Here is a 21058-nt window from a genome sequence, read left to right as displayed (position 1 = left end):
TCTTCTCTTCTCTTCTCTTCTCTTCTCTTCTCTTCTCTTCTCTTCTCTTCTCTTCTCTTCTCTTCTCTTCTCTTCTCTTCTCTTCTCTTCTCTATGCTAATTCAGGTGTGTTTTTGTTTTTCCCCAGGGAGAGTCGGAGTCACTGCATTGATATTGAAACTGCTTACATGCAGGGGTGTGAGATGTTGGACCAAGCTGTGCTGGTGAGAGAGTCCTGTTTGTTCATCTACATATTCATGACACTCAAGGCAAAAAAAAGAAAGCATTATGAATAATTCAGGTACTATGAAGTGTTGATAATAATGTGAGATGCGGTGCAGGTGTTCCCAAAATTTGTTTAGCTCGTTAAAATAACATTTTAATTTGTGCTTCTATTTGACTGCCCATTTTTTGGGCTTACCAAGAAAAGCTTGCATGCCCAAAGTCTATAGAACTGTAGAGTCATATATGTGACATTTTCAAGTAATAAAGTATTTCCAGTATGTCCATCCATTTTTTGCCACTTATCCTGGTCCAGATTACAGGACAAGCACTTCAAGCATAGTTCCTCAGACCTCTATCTTCCCTGTAACACGCCTCCACCATCATAACTAAGACTGTAAAGAGATGTTTTCATCAAGGCATCTGAGAGACATCATCTCTTATGTTCTGGTTCATAAGATCCTAGTCAGATATCAAAACTACCATTGGATCAGGAGGTGCACAGGCTCTACTGTGAGTAGAGGTCTTATCAGTCTGCTGCTCTATTCTTCCTTCACATATTAACAAAACCTGAAGATACTTTAACTCCAAACTCCTCTTGCCTCAGGTCCGATCCCCAGCCTGGCTGAGAAACCATGTCCTCAGGCTTGAAGGTGCTTGGGGACATATTTCAGAAATAAGGGCGGTTGTTGTGTTTTGTGTGCTCTACCTGGAACTGGGCAATAAAAAAAACAGCTACACTAAACCAGTCCAAATCTCAAGGACTTTATTAAGTATATCTGTACAATCAAGTGCTACAATCAATTGAACGATCTTGCATTCCCTGAAATAAAAGATGATTCCCATTCATTAAGTTGTTAAAAAGCTCACGATTGTCACCAAGCGCTCTTTTCCCTCTGTAGGTGGTAAAGGAACTGCAAACTTCAACTGGAGAGGCGATCCTTCTGCTGAGAGCTATGCTAGGAGAAGTGTGTCTGAACGTGGAGGAAGAAGAGAACGCAATCTGCAGTCTGTTCAACAGTTTGCAGGTCACATATTGATCCGATTTTATTCAGCTGCTGTTGTTTATCCTCTCCAGCCAACTGTAGGAAAAGAAAACTGCGTACACAAATATTTATTTGAATGTGTTGACAGTGTTTGAGTCTAGCTCTGATGATGATGCATCAGAATGTTTAAACACTGTAACCACAACAGGCGCTGTGATGACAGGTGTGGTGAGGTGTAAAGATGTTAAAATGATCCCTTAGCTTTAGAAAAAGGGTTATTGCCCTGTTCTCTTCTTTGAATCTTAAAATTGTTTACTGGAAAAAGATCCAACTGTCTCTAAACTTCTGTCTATAGAAATATTTTTGGGTTTAAAGTGAATGCAGAGATCATCTCTAACACCAAATGTTTTTATTATGTTCACATGATCCATTGGGTTACCAGGATTTAATGTGTCAGGTCTGCTTAGATTAAATTAGTTGCAGAGAAGTGGACTAATCTGGACTAACTGAATGGCTGTCAGATAGTTTGCTTAGATTTAACCATCTGCCTTAATCATCTTCTTCACAGAAATAACACATGGCACATTCTGGCACCATTAGCACTGCTTGGCCACTGGATGTCTCTGTTAACCTAATTGTGAGAGAAGAGTGAATTTTATTTGCAAAATGCACAATCAAACAGAACAGAAAGCACACTGTGGATTTTACATGTTGAAAATTAATGTTAGAGACCTCAAGGCTATTTTACGGTGGATAAAAGAGTCTGTTTTCTCTTTTCTGATCTGACAGGAAAAACTAGAAGAGAGGAAGAAGATCCTGTTAAAAGCAGCTCAAAGGTAAAAACCACATTTATAAAGAGTTAGCTTTCTTACATTGTTCCACACAGTTTGTGTCATAATATTTACGAAGCTGAATGCCATTATCCACTGTCACTGTATGACTTGGTACCCTTTTCCATTGTATCATGCTGCATTGTGCACAGGGTGATAAATAGCAGTGCCCTGTTTGCTCTGGAATAATCTCTGTCTGCACCGAACACCTTTTCTTGGATTTTCATCAAAGCATGGAGCTGAATTTAAACCACTTCAGTCGGATTATATGTGTGTCTGCATCCATTCAATGAAAATAAGGCTAACTGAAAAGTGTTGGAAAACAAATAAATGATATGTAAATCACAGACTTACTGAAGTCTATAATATCAACAAAAGCAACTGCTCCGGGAAAGCCTAGAAGCTGTCTGTAGATTTTCTACATTTTGCATTATAACAGAACATATTTACGACGACTGATGGGTCAAGTGAAAATATATAATACACTGTCTTGAGAATATTATCTTTTCTTTCCCACTTTGCTATTTACTTTTTAGCTGCTTGCTTGTGCAGAACTTTTGTTTCTCAAACTATTTAACATTGACTCTATGCCACGAAAATAATTACAAATAGATTTATATTAGAATCAGTAAACTTTGATTAAATGCCACTGTTGCAGCTAATTAGTACGTTGGTTCAATTAACTGCACGTCAGGTAAAATTTATGAAAGACTAATGGCTTATCACCAACTGATGATAAACTCGCAAACTTAAATTTGTGTTTATCCAGGTTTTTATTTTGTCTGGAAAACATTGCAAGCACTTTTGCTCGCCTCTCCAAGCACTCCATGTGTACGTGTGCATGATTGAATGGGAACAATTTTATGTATTTGAGTGGGTGAGTGTATGAAGTTGCACTCTGTGGGGATCTTTAATGAGATTTTTTGTGGCCGGTGTCCTCCATCTCTTTCTGTCTCCCTCTTGCCTGGAAGCCAGCCAGCGGCTGCCTTCCCGGAAGGGCGTTAAAGGCTATTTATGTCAGGCTTTGTGTATCTGAGCCGGCATCTGTGCTTGTGTGTTTGTTACAAGAGAAGACAGATAGATTAGCTCCTGGAAATATGGAGTATGTTGTTTGCGGTTGCATCTCCTGAGCTGATTCCTCTGTGTATTGTGGCAAGCGTGAATGTGAAGGTGTAGTCTTACATATTTGTGCATTTGTGTGTTTGCAGCCAACATGAAGAGAAGGAGAAAGCACTGAAGGAGCAACTGTCACACCTTACTGCACTCCTACCTACCCTCCAGGTTAAGTGCTGTAAAGTAGACAAATGTTTCTGTTTCTCCACAACTATCAGACCTTGAAAGAAAATACTCGGATCCTTAATAAATTAAGAGTACACACAGAACAACATAAAAATACGCAATTAAGAGAACTAGTAAAAGAATGAGTAAAAACGCAAAATATGAGCAAAAAGTACTTGAATTACCTGATTGTACTGCAATAATGCAGTGAATAAAGTATAAAAATCTGTCTGCATATAATTCTAATAATAAATCAACTTATTATGATCTGTTTTGATTTAACTGAGACATATTCAATTAGCCAGTGTTGAGCTGTGGTTACAAATGAATCAAATGCTGAGATTTTATCAAAGTTGCAGGTTTCTAAGTGGATACACAAGATGCCCCTTCAGTGTCAATCCCATCATGCACTGGGCTGTGGCAATTGTGTGACGAGTATCACTCCCACCTGGTCACATATTAACACTTGTCACATTTTAAAGGCACTGGATACAATCTAACAAATTAAATACAAGAAACCTTGTAAAGAAAACAACAACAAAAACCTTCCTTTATAAATACAGTTTAATACTATCAAGGCTGTATCTGCACAAAAATATTGACATAAATGTAATGTAAACTTTTATGGTGTAATACAATGTTTAAAATCATTAATTCAGAAAGGTTGTGATGATTATTATTTATTATTTCATCTTCATAATACATTTAGTGGTTAAAATGCTAAATACAGCAGCACTCCAATTTGTGGTGCAAAAACTCGGGTAAAAGCTGTAAAAGCTGACGTCGTGTCACATATTGTGAAAGCCAACCAAATAGAATCTGTTTATGGAAAATTACATCACAAAACTAAAGGAAAACAGTAATAAAGAAATAAAAACAGTACGGTGGTAACAAAACAGCTGATAGCAAACGATAAAGATTATAAAGTAAACAATACATCACTATTTTTTACAACAAGGAACTACTCGTGTTTAACTGTATCTGAACTGGGAAAATTCTTCGACTGTTAAGGCTCTGGGTTTCTCTTTTTAAACATTCTGGGTTAGAATTTCATCCCATTGCACCTTCTTTTTTTTTTAACTTAACAAAACAGTTTATGTTTCAAAAACAAATCAAGCAGCCAATGAAAGCAACAGTAAAAAACAAAACAGCTAATAGGTTATTTCAGTAGATTTGTGTTATATAGATCTGTATACATTTGCAAATTTCTTCTTCTTGCATCTGTTTTTTTTTTACTCTAATCTTTAACTTTTCATCCTTAAAGGTCCACCTTGTCACCTGTTCAGCCTTCCTCAGCTCGGCTAACAAGTTTGAGTTTTTGGATATGGGCTATGTAAGTATAGCAAAAACTGGGTGAACAGAAGCTGTGATCCATGTCCATAATTTTGAAAGTATTTTAGTATTTTTTGCAATAAAGTAAAACAGCCCTTCAGTATAAGATGTACAAAAGTAACAGTGAATGAGTGAGTATGGAAGAAGAAGCATGGATTAATAACAGGAGATTGCCCTGTCTGCTGCGTACACAAAGGGCTCTGCTCTTTGTGGGGAAGTTTTCTTGGCAAGAGAAAAGTTGCAGTATTAGCTGCACTGAATAGGCTTTTAAATAGATGAGGTCCACAGTGTCTTGGGGAGGTTAAACAGGTCACTGAATCACACCTGGATGTTCTTGCATACACAGCAACTCATGGAGAGGCTGAAGAGGATTGTGAAGCTCCCTCATCGACTGAAACCAGTGCAGAGCAGCAAAGTAAGTAGGAACAGCATTCATTCAGACATAGAAAAGGTTACACTGAGAAAGCGATCCACTGGAGCCTTTAGTTGTTATTCTTTTTTAGTCAGAACTACTTTTTCTTTTATATAATGTTTTTGGCCTTTTAACGTGCACTATATTTGTTTATTAGTAAGCGACACAACACAGTTTGTCTGTGGATCTCTGATAGCTTAATGCAACAGATTAAATAAGGAAGAGAAATAGCTGGCAAAACGACAGAAGCACAGAGGACACACGATAAATGAATCAGAACAAAACATGGGCTAACAAATTACCCAGAATTTTACATCGGCACACTAAACATAGCAAAGGACTAAGTAAGTACACTCCAGCAAGCAAGGCTAAGATGTTTTTGTGTTATATGTGGAAATACATAACATAAATGCTGCAGACAGCAATAAACATCACTCATACAGGAAGAGCTATTAAAACTTATTATTAAAAGCCACTTGGTTAAACAGATAGATTATAATCTAGGAAAGCAAAAAGAAATATGTAACACTTCTTGGGTGAGGCATTTAATCATCTTAAGGCAACTGGAGAGCTTCAGTATGTAGATTCGTGAACTCAAAAGACATTTCCTGTTTTGGTGAAGATTCGCATAATTTTTAATCTCTTAAATCCAATCAGCAAAGCAGACAGCAGGAGGTGTGTCTACGAGAAAATATATCTGCAGTGTTTCTGCCATTTGTGTCTCTATATCTGTAATCGTAATATTTAAAGCAACAGATACATGCTAACAAATATATCTCATATAAAAAAAAATCTATGATGGGGACATGGGTGTTATGATTGTATTATCCACAGATGCATTTTCAAATAAGTTGTATAATCTTAAAGTACTTTTTTTGATATTTCTTTGTACTTTGTGCTATTTATTTCTTTTTTTTAACCCGAATAAGGCTGAGTGACATTATCTCTGCTCTCCATTAGATCAACACAGAGTACAGAAGTGAGTTTGCTCGCTGTCTAGAGCCTCTGCTGCAGATAGGACCACGCTGCCCTCCTTCTGTCACTGGTTCCACAAGTGCTGCAATACGGTAAGATCATTTGGCTTAGAACCACTTTAAATGTAATCACTAACTGATCCCTTCCTGTGAGTTTTATTTTTACATTGTTCTTTCACCAACTGAATATTTCCACGGCATCTTTTGTATTCTTCCAAGTAAACAAAAGTCTGGGCAGAAAATTTCACACTTGTGAAGCATCCAAACTCAAAATCCCCAAATGTTTTGCAAGTGCACATGGACTGCAGTGAGACAAAAGGAGGCGCCGTGCTGACTGCCACTATGGCAGTTATTTCATCTGTCTGTAAGCTCTGTACGCTGATATATTTATGTAACTCACCTTGTCGTGTGGAGGCTGGACAGGAGGCCCTTCGTCCTGTATTAAAAAGGTCTGGTTGTGCCGTGGCCAGATAACATTCAGGAGAAAGATGCATGAGTGGTTGCACGTGCTCACAGTTCCTGCACAGTGTTTTTTTTCTCTTTTTTTCCTCAAGCTGTAATCATACTAAGTCAACAGTAAATATGACACATCAATCAATCGATACTTTATTTATATAGCACATTTATAGACCAGAGGTACACCAAAGTGCTTCTCAATAGTAAAATATGAAATAAAATTAATTATACATTGTAATTACATTACAATGACACACGCCGCTACCCATAAAAATACGAAGAGTTCAGTCTTCTCTTGTTTTGCTTTATGTCATTATCCACATACACAAACTCCCCTGATCATTTTCTTTCCACATCAGTGTCTCGCAACTGTTCACAGGTCCTTAAGCCCACCCACTAATGCCAACATACTGACAACTCTCCTTTGCAATTTAGTTAACGCCCTGCCAATGCAAGATGCAAAGTAGGTAGGGATTGGTGGTCAGTCGGCCGCCTGGCACTATTTTTATCCCGGTTTCACAGAACTCTCTCGGATTCATCTGTAAGTTGGCACGCAGGGGCCGCCCGACCGTTTTGTTCCAGACCGTTGATGTCACTGTTTTAGCACGGGCGAAGTCTTTAACTGGCGTCACTACTGGGAGGACAGGGGCTGGATGTTCAGAGGATAACGTGTAGAGCAGACAGAGAAATACATGTTTCAGACAAGTTTGCTGTTGCATCAGCTCTGGACAAAGAGGCAGGAGTAAGAGGCCACCAGGTTGCAGGTAATTTCTTTTCTTTTTGAGTATATAACATATACCTTAACTTGCATTGTAAGCCCAGAATATTTATTTAACTTTTGGAGTTATCTTTAAGTCACCACTGCTGTGTAGATTTGACTAAATTTGTTTATGAATCAGAGCCTGGCTTTAGCACTCGTGGGTACATTTCCATTGAAGCCTGTGGCGCTCTAGGATGGCAGCGGTTACACAAGGTGCTTGACTGATCAGTCTTCGAACTTCACTTTGTACCTCAATTCAGAAACAGAGGAATAAATGAGCTTTTCTTTACCATATGGTAGTTCAAAATAACACCCACATGGTGTAGCCTGTTACTCAGCTGAATGTGCTGTTGTGTCTGAAAGCTTCTAATGCAGGATGCAATGCAAGCAGGGATTGGTGGACAGCCAGCTGGCTGGCCCTATTTTTATCATAATTTCACAGAACAGAAGCTCAGTGAAGTCGTACATGTAAGTTCTTTCATGCAAAGAATGCTGCTGCTTTAGTACTGTCAAAGTCTTTAATCAGCTGTGTTGAGACACAGCCTGGATTTTTGGAGATGGGAACGTGAGAGTAATCCATTCACACCTCACCCACCACAAAACGCCTTTCTGGTTGTTTATGCTGTTTTAGGCATGAAGCCAAAATTATGGTCCTACCAGGACCCAGATAAAAGCAGGTTTAGTTGCGCTACCACATGCTGTGCTTGCATACCTTTATACTTTCAGAGAAGTGATGACAATAAGACGCTACTCTTTTGAGTGACAGCAGTTATGTTGATTTACTCATGACCGCACTCATGATAGTGACAACTTCGAAACAGTGCCTCTGCGGATTTACTGTCGCTGTCTGTCGTTTTTTCTGTGGTTAGTTTTTAATATGAACAGCAGCAGATGGTCTGCTTTGTCCAAATTTTGCAGTATTTTATGGAAAGAAAATGTAAAAATGTATGTTTGTCACCAAAGACATTAGTGAGATATAGTGGATACTTGATTTTGGTAGCTTACATATCTGTACTTTCATACTTTCTAAATCCAATTCAGTTTTATTTATACAGCGCCAAATCACAACAACAGTCACCTCAAGGTGCTTTATATTGGAAGGTAGACCTTACAATAATAAATCTAAGTGACTGATGAGGTTACATGTTTAAAACTTTGAGTTACAATCTGCACGGCTTACAAAGTACCATGGAAGAAGAAGCAAAGGGGAGACTTTATAAATTAGTCTAACTTATACATTTTGAATATGAATGAAAGAGAAACAGAACCAAAAATGGACTATATTTGCATGTAGTAAATTTTGTAAAGGTTCCAGATTCTCTTGACTTTCTGGCACAGTTTTTGATTTAATTATTTCACCAAAACACACAAAATCTATAATAAATTATGTAAACATATTATAGGTTTTGACTTATTAACTAATTTGACTGTTAAGAATAGAATTTTGTTTTTAATATAAGATATTGTGGTAATATATTTTGTCCTGTCTCTTCAGGCTCCAGTCCCCTCTCACTGTGTCTTGTCGCTCCCCGTCGCTCAGTGAGATGCCCCTGGGCTCGGCGTTTGGGCGAAGGCCCACCTCTCACCGCAACATCTGCACTAAGGTTCTTTTGGCCGAGGGCAGGGAAACACCCTTCACCGAGCACTGCCGCAATTATGAGAACGCCTACAGGGTGAGCTGATATGTGTGACCTGTAATATTGTGGATTCACCTTCAGGATTTGTGGTAATTACCCAATTCTTAGGCCCAAAAATATTTTAGTTTGCACAATTAATTATACTTACACCAAAGTGTAAGAGGTTTAAAGGTGCTTCTTTTCTTAAGATGATGGTTACAAGAGAACCATCATCTTACAGCTACTTAAATATAAAAAAAGATGTTTTGTTGTTTTTAGTAGGCTTTTGTAATCAGTAGAAAATAGGGTATATTAGTTATGAAGATAAATGAAATATTTTACCGTTTTATATTTACTTTATAAATCACCTGAATTTGGATGCACTGAGATACGCAACAGTACGCGAGGAGCCCACAAAGTAAAGCAGTGAAACACAGCAGCATAAATTCCACCAGGAGATCATTTTCAACTTGTGTAGTGAGCAGTAAGTTTTTCATGCTCAGCTGCACTTCACAGGCATCTGTACACCCATCATTTTGAAGGAAAGTTCTTACAGGTTGCCCTATATATGTGCATGTCTGTGTGTTTATAGTCTCTGCAGACAGAGATGCAGAATCTGAAGGACCAGGTCCAGGAGCTGCACAGAGATTTGACCAAGCACCACTCCATCATCAACACAGATAAAATGGGGGAGATCCTGGACAGATCGCTACACATTGACAGTCAGATAGCTGCCCAGTACTCCACAGTAGAAACTATGAGAGTCATGTTTGAAGAGGTGCGCCGAGTGATACCTGACATTTAGTATGTTCTGGCACTTCTGATTAAAACCTATCAACATGTGTGCTTGATTGGTACCTCTAGCTAAATATTACATATTAACAAGCTAGTTTTCACCCATTTGTCATAAATGTAGACTACAGGGAATGCAAACAGAAGAAAAGAGAAAACTGCAAATGCCAATGTATCCCTTGAGTGAACCAACTGCAGTTCCTGCAACATTTTGCTCTGTGAGAATCAGCTTACTTTGCACCTTTTCTTTGCAGATGTGGGATGAGACTTTTCAGAGGGTCACGAATGAGCAGGAGATCTATGAAGGTTTGTCCCCAATAATGACAACGAAAATTCAAATTTAAAGAATCTTTTTTTAATAGGTCTAATTAACTTTGTTTACTGACTGCAGCCCAGCTTCAGGACCTGATGCAGCTGAAGCAGGAGAACTCTTACCTCACCACCATCGCTAGACAGATCAGCCCCTACATCCTGTCCATTGCTAAAGTGAAAGAGAGACTTGAGCCCAGGTGTTGTATTAAGAAAGTGGATGACTACAATGTCTGGCAACACAGAGGCAGCTCTCACTGATAGTTAACAAAGTTTGGATCAATCTGCCGCAAAAAACAGCCCCCAACTATAAAGTTTTTATTTTGAAATACAACACGATACAGCCTCGTTACTCAAACACGAAAGCTCCACCAAAAATAATCAGCTTTCAGAAAGTAAGTAAATTATAAAGAGTGAAAGTAACACAATGTCCATAAAAGTCTTTCATCCACAAATTTATGCAAGAAATGTCTGGGTGCAATGATTCAGTGATTACATAAAGACAGAGAGCACGATCTCCTAAAATATAAAGTATTGGACACACATACTAATGCAAAACCTTGACATTTATTCACAGTGAATGTAGACGTGTATCTTTATCCCCACTACATGCAAAACATTTGTGACCTATTTTTTTTTTAAAGAAACAAACAGGCTTATTAGGAAAGGCTGTGGCTAGAGTTATGTTGTGTTTGTGTGTGATTTTTTTTGGTAATCATCTCTTAAAATGTGTCTCGCAGGTTTCAAGGGCCCAAAGAGCACCTCGATGACCGCACCGAGACGATGCTAAAAATCTATGAAGACAGCACAATGACAAAAGACTGTCAAGAAAGGTATTGATATTTGCTGTGATTAACAGAGGGTTTCTCTAGCTGAAGACTCATAGTAGAAACTGTCAGCTAGAATAAAAGAGCTGCCACACAGCATGAAAGATTTTGTTTGTTTTGTGAATAAGAGATTATATGTACTTTAATTTAAGGACTTCAAACCTCAGGAAAAATTCTTCAGTCTCTGAGGATTTTTTTCTGCCTTTGATGCAAAGGTTTGAGTGATTGAGGGAACTTTTTGTGTGGGGTTTGTGTTTTTTTTGTTCATTTGTAGAACTAACCCCCCCCCCCACACACACACACACAAGAAACATTTAAATGTTTGTCTTGTTTCATCACTCTTATTAGAATGACATATAAAAGTAAAAATCAAACAATTATCTGTATTTCTGTTTATGTTCACCCGAAATGTTGTAATATATGCTGTTAGATGTAGTCACTGGCATCAAAAAGATTTATGTGTTTGGTTTTACGGTGAGCATTGTCATTTATTTTCATTCACAGTGACAACCAGACTTGTGTCAAAGACAGAGACAAGAACAGCCGCCCACTGATGCTCGAGGGAGAATCCTGTCAAGACCCGCCGTACAGGCAGGCAGAGGGGCCCCACAGAGGCGTCCAGCGGCAATGAGATGCCTTCATAAACACCAACTCATTGCACCAGCGTGCTTTAATTCAGCCATGACATGCACAGGATGGGATGTGACTCTCATGGCTGTCCACACCATGACATTTTCTCAGCAGCAGGAAGCTGTCAACAGCTCCAAGGTGAGCGCTGGGATTGACACTAAGTGGATGTACACGGAGGCCAAGGACTCACACCTGTCAGAGCCTGACTTACAGGACCTCCTTATTCAATGTGGACAAATACAACAATATCATAAAGAGCTGTCATGGGATTCATTAACAAAAGTGAATAAGGTGGCGTTTCTGGATTGCCTTTTGTTGCTCTGTTTGTGTTGTTGCTGTTAGAATGATGAGTACACTGAGACTGTGAATTATCGCTCTGTCTGGTTGTTTTTTTTACGGTGTGTGGAATTGCATTTTCTGGTATCTATTCTTTGCATAAAACATTTCCTGTGGAGGCTGATGATGGATGACTGCCTGGGTCCGATTACCCAGAAGACCGTTGAACCGGCGTGACAGCACAGATGAAACACAGCAAATGCAATGATGTGTGTGTCATTCTTGGTGTCAGCTGAGGTCACATGTTGATGTGTGTCATGTGTATCATCTCGTGCGTCGGCGTAACGTAAAATGAGGCAGTCTATTCCAGGATTGTGTGTGGAGCTTTTTTTTTTTTTGCCTGCAGTTTCAACATCCACATGCAAAAAGCAGAAGAGCTGTAATGGCAGAGGTGTGTGAATGTTACTGGCCTTGCCTTAACCTCCATCTCCTGCTAGCTTTTTCCAACATCATACTCATCCCCAATATGCCAGCCAACTAAGGCTTTCAGTAGTGCAGCATGAAATATATTCCTCTTGGTTTGCCTCTGGACTTCATCACAGATAAGTGTCAGCGGCATGCTTTAAGGTGTTTGCCCTGCAGGAAAGCGGTAGAAAACTTTTACACTGTTACTTGTTCTCCTGCCCTTCTTTCTCCCTTGTATCTTTTCTTAATTAATCACGCTGGCATGTTAAACAAATCCCATGACAAAACTGAAAAGACTTGGCTTATGAAAGTATTTACATTTCACTGAAAAAGCTGGGTGATCTACAGGGGCTTCCACGCAGTATATTACCAGAACAATTTGAATTTTAAATCACTTTAGGTGAGACCGTCAAGGAGTGTAAATGATGTTGTTTCAAAGGACTTTTAATCTGCCAAGAAAAACAACATAGTTGAGTAATATAGAGCTTCACACTAAGTAGTAATTCAAGGTGAAACCTCCACACCTGCTACCAGCACAGAAACTATTCTGGGCACAGGTACGGATAATAATGAGGAGCCAGACTGATGGTTTGAGCAAACAGAAGGACAAGGTTATTTACATTACACCGGAGAAGCTAAAGTGGGTTCATTCAGAGCCACCACTTCAGAGGAAATATTGGGGTCACATTGGCCTTAAGGAACAGTCTTGCTCTGCAGAAGAGTCAGAGGTGCAAATTCATTAAAAATACATTTGTGACAGCAGAGTAACAAATGGCTGTGCTTCTGCTCTGGTCCTGTACTTCCTCCCTCTGGTCATTCATCATCTGCACTCATCCAAATACAAGGCTCATGTTCACTATTCATTATTCTCTCTCTCCCCCTAAGAGTTGTGCTTCCTCACCTACTGTAGGTTGGGCGGGGGGTAAAACCAAAGGCCATTTTACATCATGAAAAAAAAAAATCAATATTTTTGAGGGGCATTAATACCACATTTGGATGGAAAGTTTAAAGAGAGATGGCTCTCTTTTGACTGCAAATGACAGAGCACTCCTCTGTGCCATTTATTTTACTGGAAGTGCTCGTATAGACACTAACAGGATATGCTGCCTTCACAACTCCATTTTTTAAATGTTCAAACCCTAATCAACATGTAATTGAGAAAAAAAGCATTAAAGATGGAAGAGAAGGAAAAGATAAAATGAAAGTTTAATGATTCAGGAGAAATTGGGTCAGGGAAGAAATTTAAATGTATGACAATAAGATGAATGCAGTTAGTGCAAATAGAGCAGATTAAGAATAAAACCACATGGTTTTATAATGAGGGTGAAAATACAGTTAAAAGTCTTAATTATGCTGCATACAGAAGTGCACTTAATATGAAAACATAACTCTAATTAGCTCTAAAAATTAGCTGGCTGGAAATGGTTTGACAGGTTAATTTGTTCAAATGTGCTATTATATTTGAATGGATTACAGTTACAAAGATCATATGAGAGCAATGGAAATTTTCCACAAAGGATTAACAAGTTAACAGAAATAAATAAATAAGAATACCTGCTTCTGAATCACAGTCATGGGAAGTCTGTTCAGGCACTGATGCCCTTGGACTGCCCTAATAAATTACACATTAATCTGACTGTAATACTTGGTCCCAGTGAAATGTTAAAGGAATAAACATTTTAGGAAAATTATTAACAGACTTTCTAGTGGAGATCTAGATAAGAAGAGTAATATCTCCATGTCTGAGGCTTGTAGTGTAACCTAGTTGAGTTGGAAAAGGGTATGGCAGCCTGCGTAGTGAGAATATTTGAATATTCTGTAAGATTAAAGCATAGACTATATATAAAAGATGGTTTCTCCACATTTCAGAGCCTCAGTATTAGGATTTTAGGACATGTAGAGATGATCCACTGTGGTGAGCCCTAAAGGGAGGAGGACAAGGAGGAGGAAGAAGAATTATTTTTGGTCACTTTCATGTTTTTTGGAGGTCGGACTCACCAGTTATCTACTAGTCATCTACTCACCAGGAAGCTAGTTTTTCAAGTTGGGCAGTTTAAAACAGTGTCCAGAAGAAGTCACATGACCACTTGAGATTAAGCATTTCTAAGCACAGATTGCTAAATTAGTGCGTTACATTTGTATATATAGAAAGATCTTAGAGATAATAAAATCAAACGCTGAGAAAAATCAAAGACCATTTGGTTTTTTCATTTAAGCTTGTAAGAGTTTTCCTTCGAAGTTTGATATAAGGGTCACATGGTTACACCTGATGGCCACAACTTTCTTTACTCTTTTTTTCCCTCGTAAATTAGATCAAATGTTTTAGTGAAGTTCACAGATATTGGACTTTGTTACCAGGATACCAACCAGTCTTGATGATTTTTAAAGTGAATATAAAAACATGTCTCTGTTATGAAACATTGAGTGTCTTATAGTCTTGCATACCCAAAATTAAAAAATAAACCTTTAATGCCAGAAGTATAACAAAATAAACAAAGGACCCAAAAATCCCAAAACATTTGCAGAACAGGAAATCCAAATATCAGATTTCACTGGGACCACAGAACAAGGAGACACAGTAAAATGGACAACACAACAAACGATAAGCAGAGACAGACAATTATACAAAAGGTAACGAGGGGAGAACAGGTGGGGAACACAGCTGTAACTAATCAGGAACAATGAGCCAACAAGGCAATAAAACTAAACAGCGCCAGAAATGAAAGACTACCAAAATAAAACAGGAAGAAACTGTAACTAAACTAAGAATGCAGAAATGGAAAACTGAGGATACGCTGATGAAAGGACAAACTATATACAGAACTCCAAACCAAAGCAAAGCTAATTTAAAAAGAAACAAATTCAGAAATAGAGGAATCATGAACTCTCAAAGGAGAAAATCCTTCTCAAAAATAAAGAACAGGGAAATAAGCCCTCTGCATTTAACCCATTCACCCAGTGATGCAGTCAACAGCCAGCAATCCAGCGGCCGGGGAGCAGTGTGTAGGGACGGTACCTTGCTCAGGGGTACCTCAGAGTAGCGGTTCAGTGAATTCGAACCTCCGACCTTTCGATCACCACTCTACCTACTGAGCTATCCCTCCCTCATAAAAAACTACAAACCTGAGGTCCAAGAACCAGGGAGGATATCAGTCATTATTCCTGTGATTATTCCTATTGGGCCTTTATGAGTTTTGCAGAGCACGAGCATTACATTTGTTATTTACAACCTTTTCCTTTTTTTTTGTCAGTTCTAGGCCTTTTTATTCACTTACACTATTTGTAAGTGAATATTTGTCCTTAATGATACCTGATGTGATGCAGACTGAGTGATTGTCGTAACCAAACTGCCTTTGCAGAATGGTTTCAAAACTGTTTAACTGAACTGAAATTAGGGCTGAAGTAGCACCTTTTTCCAGATTTCTTTTTGTGAAATAACCCTGAAAAACACTGACTCTGTGTTTACTGTGTTTACTTCGTTTTATTTTATATCCAGCAAATAAATCAGTCCTTGCTTAATGGGCAGGGGTTTGCTGACCCCCTTCTCTTCAGGCTTGTGTGGACTGGAGGGTAATTGGAATCAATTTTGATGCCGTTATCGCTGGTGGCAGATGCACGAGGCTGCAGTGTGAAAAGGTCAAGGGTTGAGAGCGCTCTCCTAGGGGACTCAAGATGCCTGAGGCATAAAAATGTCACTGCTGGATCAATTTCACATGTAAACACGTTTTAATCTCAGAGGACTTTTGAGCATTTTTGTTGTTGTTGTTGTTGTTCTTGTAGTTTTCTTATTGCTGGTTGCCGAAGAGCTCCAGACAGCAGGTGGAGGGTTAAGATGTTGAAGATTGGGATATCAAAGTAACGCTTTCCATAACTTATCGTCTACGAAAGCCAAAGATTCTTTCTCCTGTGCATCTAGACTCAATTAGAGACTCGTCAGCTTGAGCTTGTCAATATATATATATATATATTTTATCACTCACTGCCCCCATGTTGTATAATTTACCCAGGAACACAGCCAAGGGAGTCAGGTTGACCTCAGTTGCTTTCAGGGTCACATTTTTACCCTCACCCTCAGCTGAAAGCATGTCATTAAAAATATTTTTTCCTTTGTATTTACACAGAGATCGCATTTATAAATAGAAATTTATTTTAACCTGAGTTTTTGTTTGAGGAGAGAGAAAACAGTAAAGACTAACAAGAGAAAGAAGGGCAAAAATAAATGAATAATGAGTGTATGGAATACATAAAATCGCCATAACATAAACTGTAAATTTAAGCTAACAGACTAGATTGTGTTACTAATTCTTATATTCAAATGTATCTCATTAGAGACAAAAAAAATGAAACTGTAGTAATGCCATCATTTATCTCAGTCACCACAGAGAAATTAGCAGATTTCCTAAATAAAAAATATGGAGGAATAAAAACGTAGCTCACTTAACAACATAAATTCCCTTAAAAACCCTACAGGCCAGTTTCATTTCAGAAATATTGGACACCTAAAGATGCTGAAAATTGGTGTTGGAAGTCTGCAGTCCTGATGCCCACGCATTCATTTTTTTTCAGACCTCTCTAGGGATCATGGTTAATGCAATAACAGAGCTGACAAATTGAGTTGGTTTTATTGCATAGAACCACAATGGCAGTGAGTGAGCGTGTCCTTGACTCAGAGGAATCAGGTGTGAGCCCGAGGATGTGTTAAACCTGCATGCATGCAAGGCTCAGGAGAGGCAGTCCTGCAGCTCCTTATTAATCAACAGCTTGTTGAGCTCGTGGCCATTCCTCCTCCCCCACCTCCTCTGGTGCACCTTCACACTCTGTCGTCTTCATACGTTGTTTTTTTTTTCCCCTTTTCTCTTTTAAAGCCACAGCCTCTCATTCTATCTTTCACAGGTTATCTATACATTATGTCCTCAGCTAGCTGTTATCACAAGAAAAAAGAAAGGAAATTATTTTTCAAAGATCATCACGGTACCTTGTTTTTGACCGTATCCTCAAATCATTTGACCAAATGAATTAAACATCTTCCACAGGTGTGAATAATCAACTCAACTTGAACTGCAATCGTGAGCCTACTCTGTATGCTGAGAACATATTAACTGTGCTGTTTGGTTCTTTCAGTTTCATGGCTTGCTGTTGGCTGACATCCCTCCTGGATGACCTACAATATGGCAGATAAATAATATGAGAAAAAAATATGTCTGCTGCCTCCAAGTTTATAGTTGGAGGGTTGCTCATATATGTTTGTCTCTTTTAAAACAGTGGAGTGCCAAGTTGAAAGTGGAAATGAGACACTTTGCAAACTTCACTTGTGTTTTTGTATATTCAAAACTTTTCAGCCATCACCTCAAAGGTGTCTTTTTACAACAAGGCTGAATAAGGCAGTACAGTACGTAAGTCACAATCTCATTAATGCGATCAATCATTTATTATCCTAAAACAACCATCTAGCCAACCAAACAGTAGAGATGTAAAATTTATAGAGGGAAAAAACTCATTCTCATAGGAAAAAAGCAAACATTTAATCAAAAGCATAGTGTGTCACTATAGGGCAGCACAGTGGTGCAGTGATTAGCACTGTTGCCTCACAGCAAGAAGGTCCTGAGTTGGATTCCACCACCTGGTAGGGGCCTTTCTTCCCTTGTTTGGGTTAGCTTAATTGGTAAACCTAAATTAGGTGTGAGTGTGAATGATTGTCTGTCTCTATTAGACTGGCGCCACCTGTCCAGGGCGTACCCTGCCTCACGCCCTATGTTAGGGGCTCCAGCCCCCCCCGGCGACCCTGACGAGGATAAGCGGAAGAGAATGGATGCGTGGATGTTAAAATATGTGGTGTTTATTCCAAGAGGTTTAAGAGTTTACTTTTTTTGACCTGTTAACCTCTTGGTATGCGCACACAGCAGCTTCTTCGTCTCAGTGCATCTTAATTGAGCTCCCTAAAAGGTGGCAGTGCTTTAGGATCATATTTTTTGTCTTTAAATGGTAGAGGTTGCACTTACCAGTGCAAGAAGAAACTGTTTACTGAATACATAACTAATATTGTTTGAAGCATCCTGAGCTCATGCAGTGATTTCCATTGCATACACCACTACAGAATCGTGTCTATTTTACACGACTGCTCCCTGTGGATCACAATCGTTGTGTTTTGATTTCGTCCTTGTGTGTGGAATCTGGCCAATCCTACGAGTCTTTTAATATTGCGCACCATAGATGATGAGCAAATACTTTGAATATACTGATTTGCAGTCTTTGACAAATTGGTGAACTGTCCCCATTTTTATTTCTGAAAGACTCTTTTGAAATGTTCTTTCTTTTACATGAAGTTTATATAATTTTTTTAATCATTTAATTCTATTTTTATGTAAATTTTACACTGTTTTGTAACATTTAAACTCAACAATACTATTGTGGCAGAAACTGAATTTCCCTGCTTTATAAAGAAGCCCACAAAGTACTACAATCTACAAACAGATGACAAAGCTCTCAGCTCAAGGGCTTTCAGCTCAACAGCCTGCACATTTGAGGACAATAAACCATTTAAGCTAACTACCTCATCATAATAAAAGCCCTTAGTGACAAAAACCTTGACTGCAGGTTCATAATCTGTTAACTTACTACTTTTAGAGTATATAAAATGTTTTCATTTACAACATAATTTACTGAGCCACACCTGTTTTCACCAGAGGTGTGGGTAAAAAATGCTAATGAGGTGGTTTACATTCCACGCGTGTACAACTGTGTCACTTGAATTTTTATAATTGTGCTGAGGGAGGCAGTGGAGAACGAATCCTTCACTTTCATGATTCTTTTGTGTGTATTAAACATTTGTGTCATTTTAACTCACTCATTGTAGCGTGAATTTGCCAAAATGTGCCAAAATTGAAAGTAGTGTGACTCTCAGAACATGCACAGTGGAGTGCAAAAATGGTTTAGTGCATGGAGGACAGGAAGATGAATGTCTTTTCTTGTCTTCTGTGACGGGGGTACAAATGAATGGTAAAGATATATGTTAGTGGAGCAGGATGAGAGGAACTAGGTATATGAGAGAAGGTAAAAGAAAAAAAATTTAATTGCAAGAAAATGGACTGTGCAAAACAAAAAATAAAAAAAATAAGGTCATATAATAAGGTGATCATCACAGAATCAGTTAAACTTCCACATAATTCTTCATCAATTTCACCTGATTTTGTGCGAATGACTCGTGGAGGCCACAGATCACAGATCCCTCTGATTGATGTTTTCATTTTCTTTTTTGTTAGGAGATGAAACCTGCAGCCCACTCAGGCCCACTCCTTCAGGTATTTTCATCCACACCATGTTAACTGTGTGTCTCCTGCACACTCAGAGGTGTGGAGGAGATTGACCATTAAACACAAAAGAAATACATTGCTCTAAAAGGGCAACAATCCAGCTGCTGGTCCGGTACCTGCTCTTTTATGTGGGCAGGAACAAGAGGAGCACTGCCAGAGCACAACAAAAGGCCTCTGGCAGGCTACTTGTGTGTGTTTCACACCAAACTCTCAGAATCAGAATCCACGAGGGTGGAATGAAAGCATGATGTGATGTAGTGGGACCTCTGCTCACAGCCCGGTGGTAGAGAACACCAGAACCCTCAGCTACATCCAGTTCTCCTTACAAATTAGAGGTGGTTCACAAAAAAGTCTGGAGATGCGACGGCAAAAACTATGCAACATGTGCAAGCATGACAGCAAACATATGGGAAGGTATATCCTTTGAGGGTTGCACAGACCTAACCAACCCTGACTGTTATTAGGTGCCTGGATAAAATCCTCAGTCGCACTGTTAGACCTTATCTTGGTGCACTAAGTACCACCTGGTGCAGGACAATGACTCATATGGCAAACGTGCATAGGCAACTCCCTGAATGATGAAGGCACTGATGATATTGACTGGCCCTCATGTTCCACAGGCCTGAATCCAGACTTTATGAACTGTGATGCTGAACCTGGACTACAGTCTGTCCAGAAGCTCACTGATGCTTTGATCCAAGTCTGCAAGGAAAGCCCAAGGACACAATCCAGATGTTGCCAGGGCTGAATACAAGTACGTGGGGGCCATGCTATAGTGAAAGTAGCCTCAGCCTGTGATATGCGAGTTAAGTGTTAGTTTAATTTTTTATCTTAACTATAGAAATTCTTAGTAGCAACAGCAGTAATGTCTGTTTAAACCTAACGTAAAGGCTTGATAAATAACATAAATAGGCTATTAGATTAAACATTTGGCTTAATTAAATTATTCTTGTTAATTTATGGTAACCTGCATTTCTTGTGGTGCAAAAACAGTTTCTCAAAATACAACTTAAACTTTAGAAGTTATAACTTTACATAAGCAATACAGCAAACTGCAACTCTGCATTATTTAGTATTCTTCTTACAGGCTCTTTAGTAACTGCAAGTAAGGTGTGTCTTGTGATCTATATGTCACGCTACTATGGCATGCATAATTTCACATCTCTATACTGTGACCAGTATAGTTACCACATCTCCATTTAGTCACACAGTTTATCAGGATTTCAAAAAACACAAAACTCCAATCTTGTAACACTTTCAAAAGTGAACCGAGTCCAAATTGTCCAAATGATGCAATCCCTGTAGCCGCTTTTCTTTACACTCATATCGCTACCATAGTCGGACAATCTGCCAACAAAAACTGAGAGTACACACTTCTTGAAAAGCTCAGTGAACGACTTGTTGCACATTTTCAGTAACCACAGTGCTGATGTGAACATTTCAAGCTTTGAACACTTTTACTGTAATAATACTTTCTCATATCTCTTGTGCCTACACAGCTGACGTATTGTAACATATCAGTATGGTGTGGTCTGTAATTTACTGTATATACTGTAAACAGGTTTTACATACTTACTTGCAACTATTAGAATAACAAAGAAAAC

At 38.7% G+C, this 21058-nt stretch overlaps 1 protein-coding gene across 3 annotated transcripts in view; it reads left to right on the top strand.

The window, feature by feature from the left end:
* rnf207a (ring finger protein 207a) overlaps nucleotides 1–12051 on the top strand; it is an 18871-nt gene extending 6820 nt beyond the window's left edge. For all 3 annotated transcript variants that reach the window (XM_005729666.1, XM_005729667.1, XM_005729665.1), the window contains 13 exons: nucleotides 128–203; nucleotides 1104–1229; nucleotides 1977–2023; nucleotides 3226–3298; nucleotides 4560–4628; nucleotides 4974–5042; nucleotides 6000–6106; nucleotides 8725–8902; nucleotides 9438–9623; nucleotides 9892–9943; nucleotides 10029–10146; nucleotides 10687–10779; nucleotides 11278–12051. In XM_005729666.1, the coding sequence (XP_005729723.1) occupies nucleotides 128–203; nucleotides 1104–1229; nucleotides 1977–2023; nucleotides 3226–3298; nucleotides 4560–4628; nucleotides 4974–5042; nucleotides 6000–6106; nucleotides 8725–8902; nucleotides 9438–9623; nucleotides 9892–9943; nucleotides 10029–10146; nucleotides 10687–10779; nucleotides 11278–11404 (1321 nt within the window). In that variant the 3' untranslated portion in view covers nucleotides 11405–12051. The remainder of the gene's footprint in view (nucleotides 1–127; nucleotides 204–1103; nucleotides 1230–1976; nucleotides 2024–3225; nucleotides 3299–4559; nucleotides 4629–4973; nucleotides 5043–5999; nucleotides 6107–8724; nucleotides 8903–9437; nucleotides 9624–9891; nucleotides 9944–10028; nucleotides 10147–10686; nucleotides 10780–11277) is intronic.
* Nucleotides 12052–21058: the final 9007 nt, after the last annotated feature.

This window comes from Pundamilia nyererei, unplaced genomic scaffold, assembly GCF_000239375.1.
Source record: "Pundamilia nyererei isolate P.nyererei 1_Seehausen unplaced genomic scaffold, PunNye1.0 scaffold00034, whole genome shotgun sequence".
Taxonomy (NCBI): Eukaryota; Metazoa; Chordata; class Actinopteri; order Cichliformes; family Cichlidae; genus Pundamilia; species Pundamilia nyererei.
Note: the sequence above shows the minus strand (reverse complement) of the source record. Positions and strands in the feature narration are given on the sequence as shown.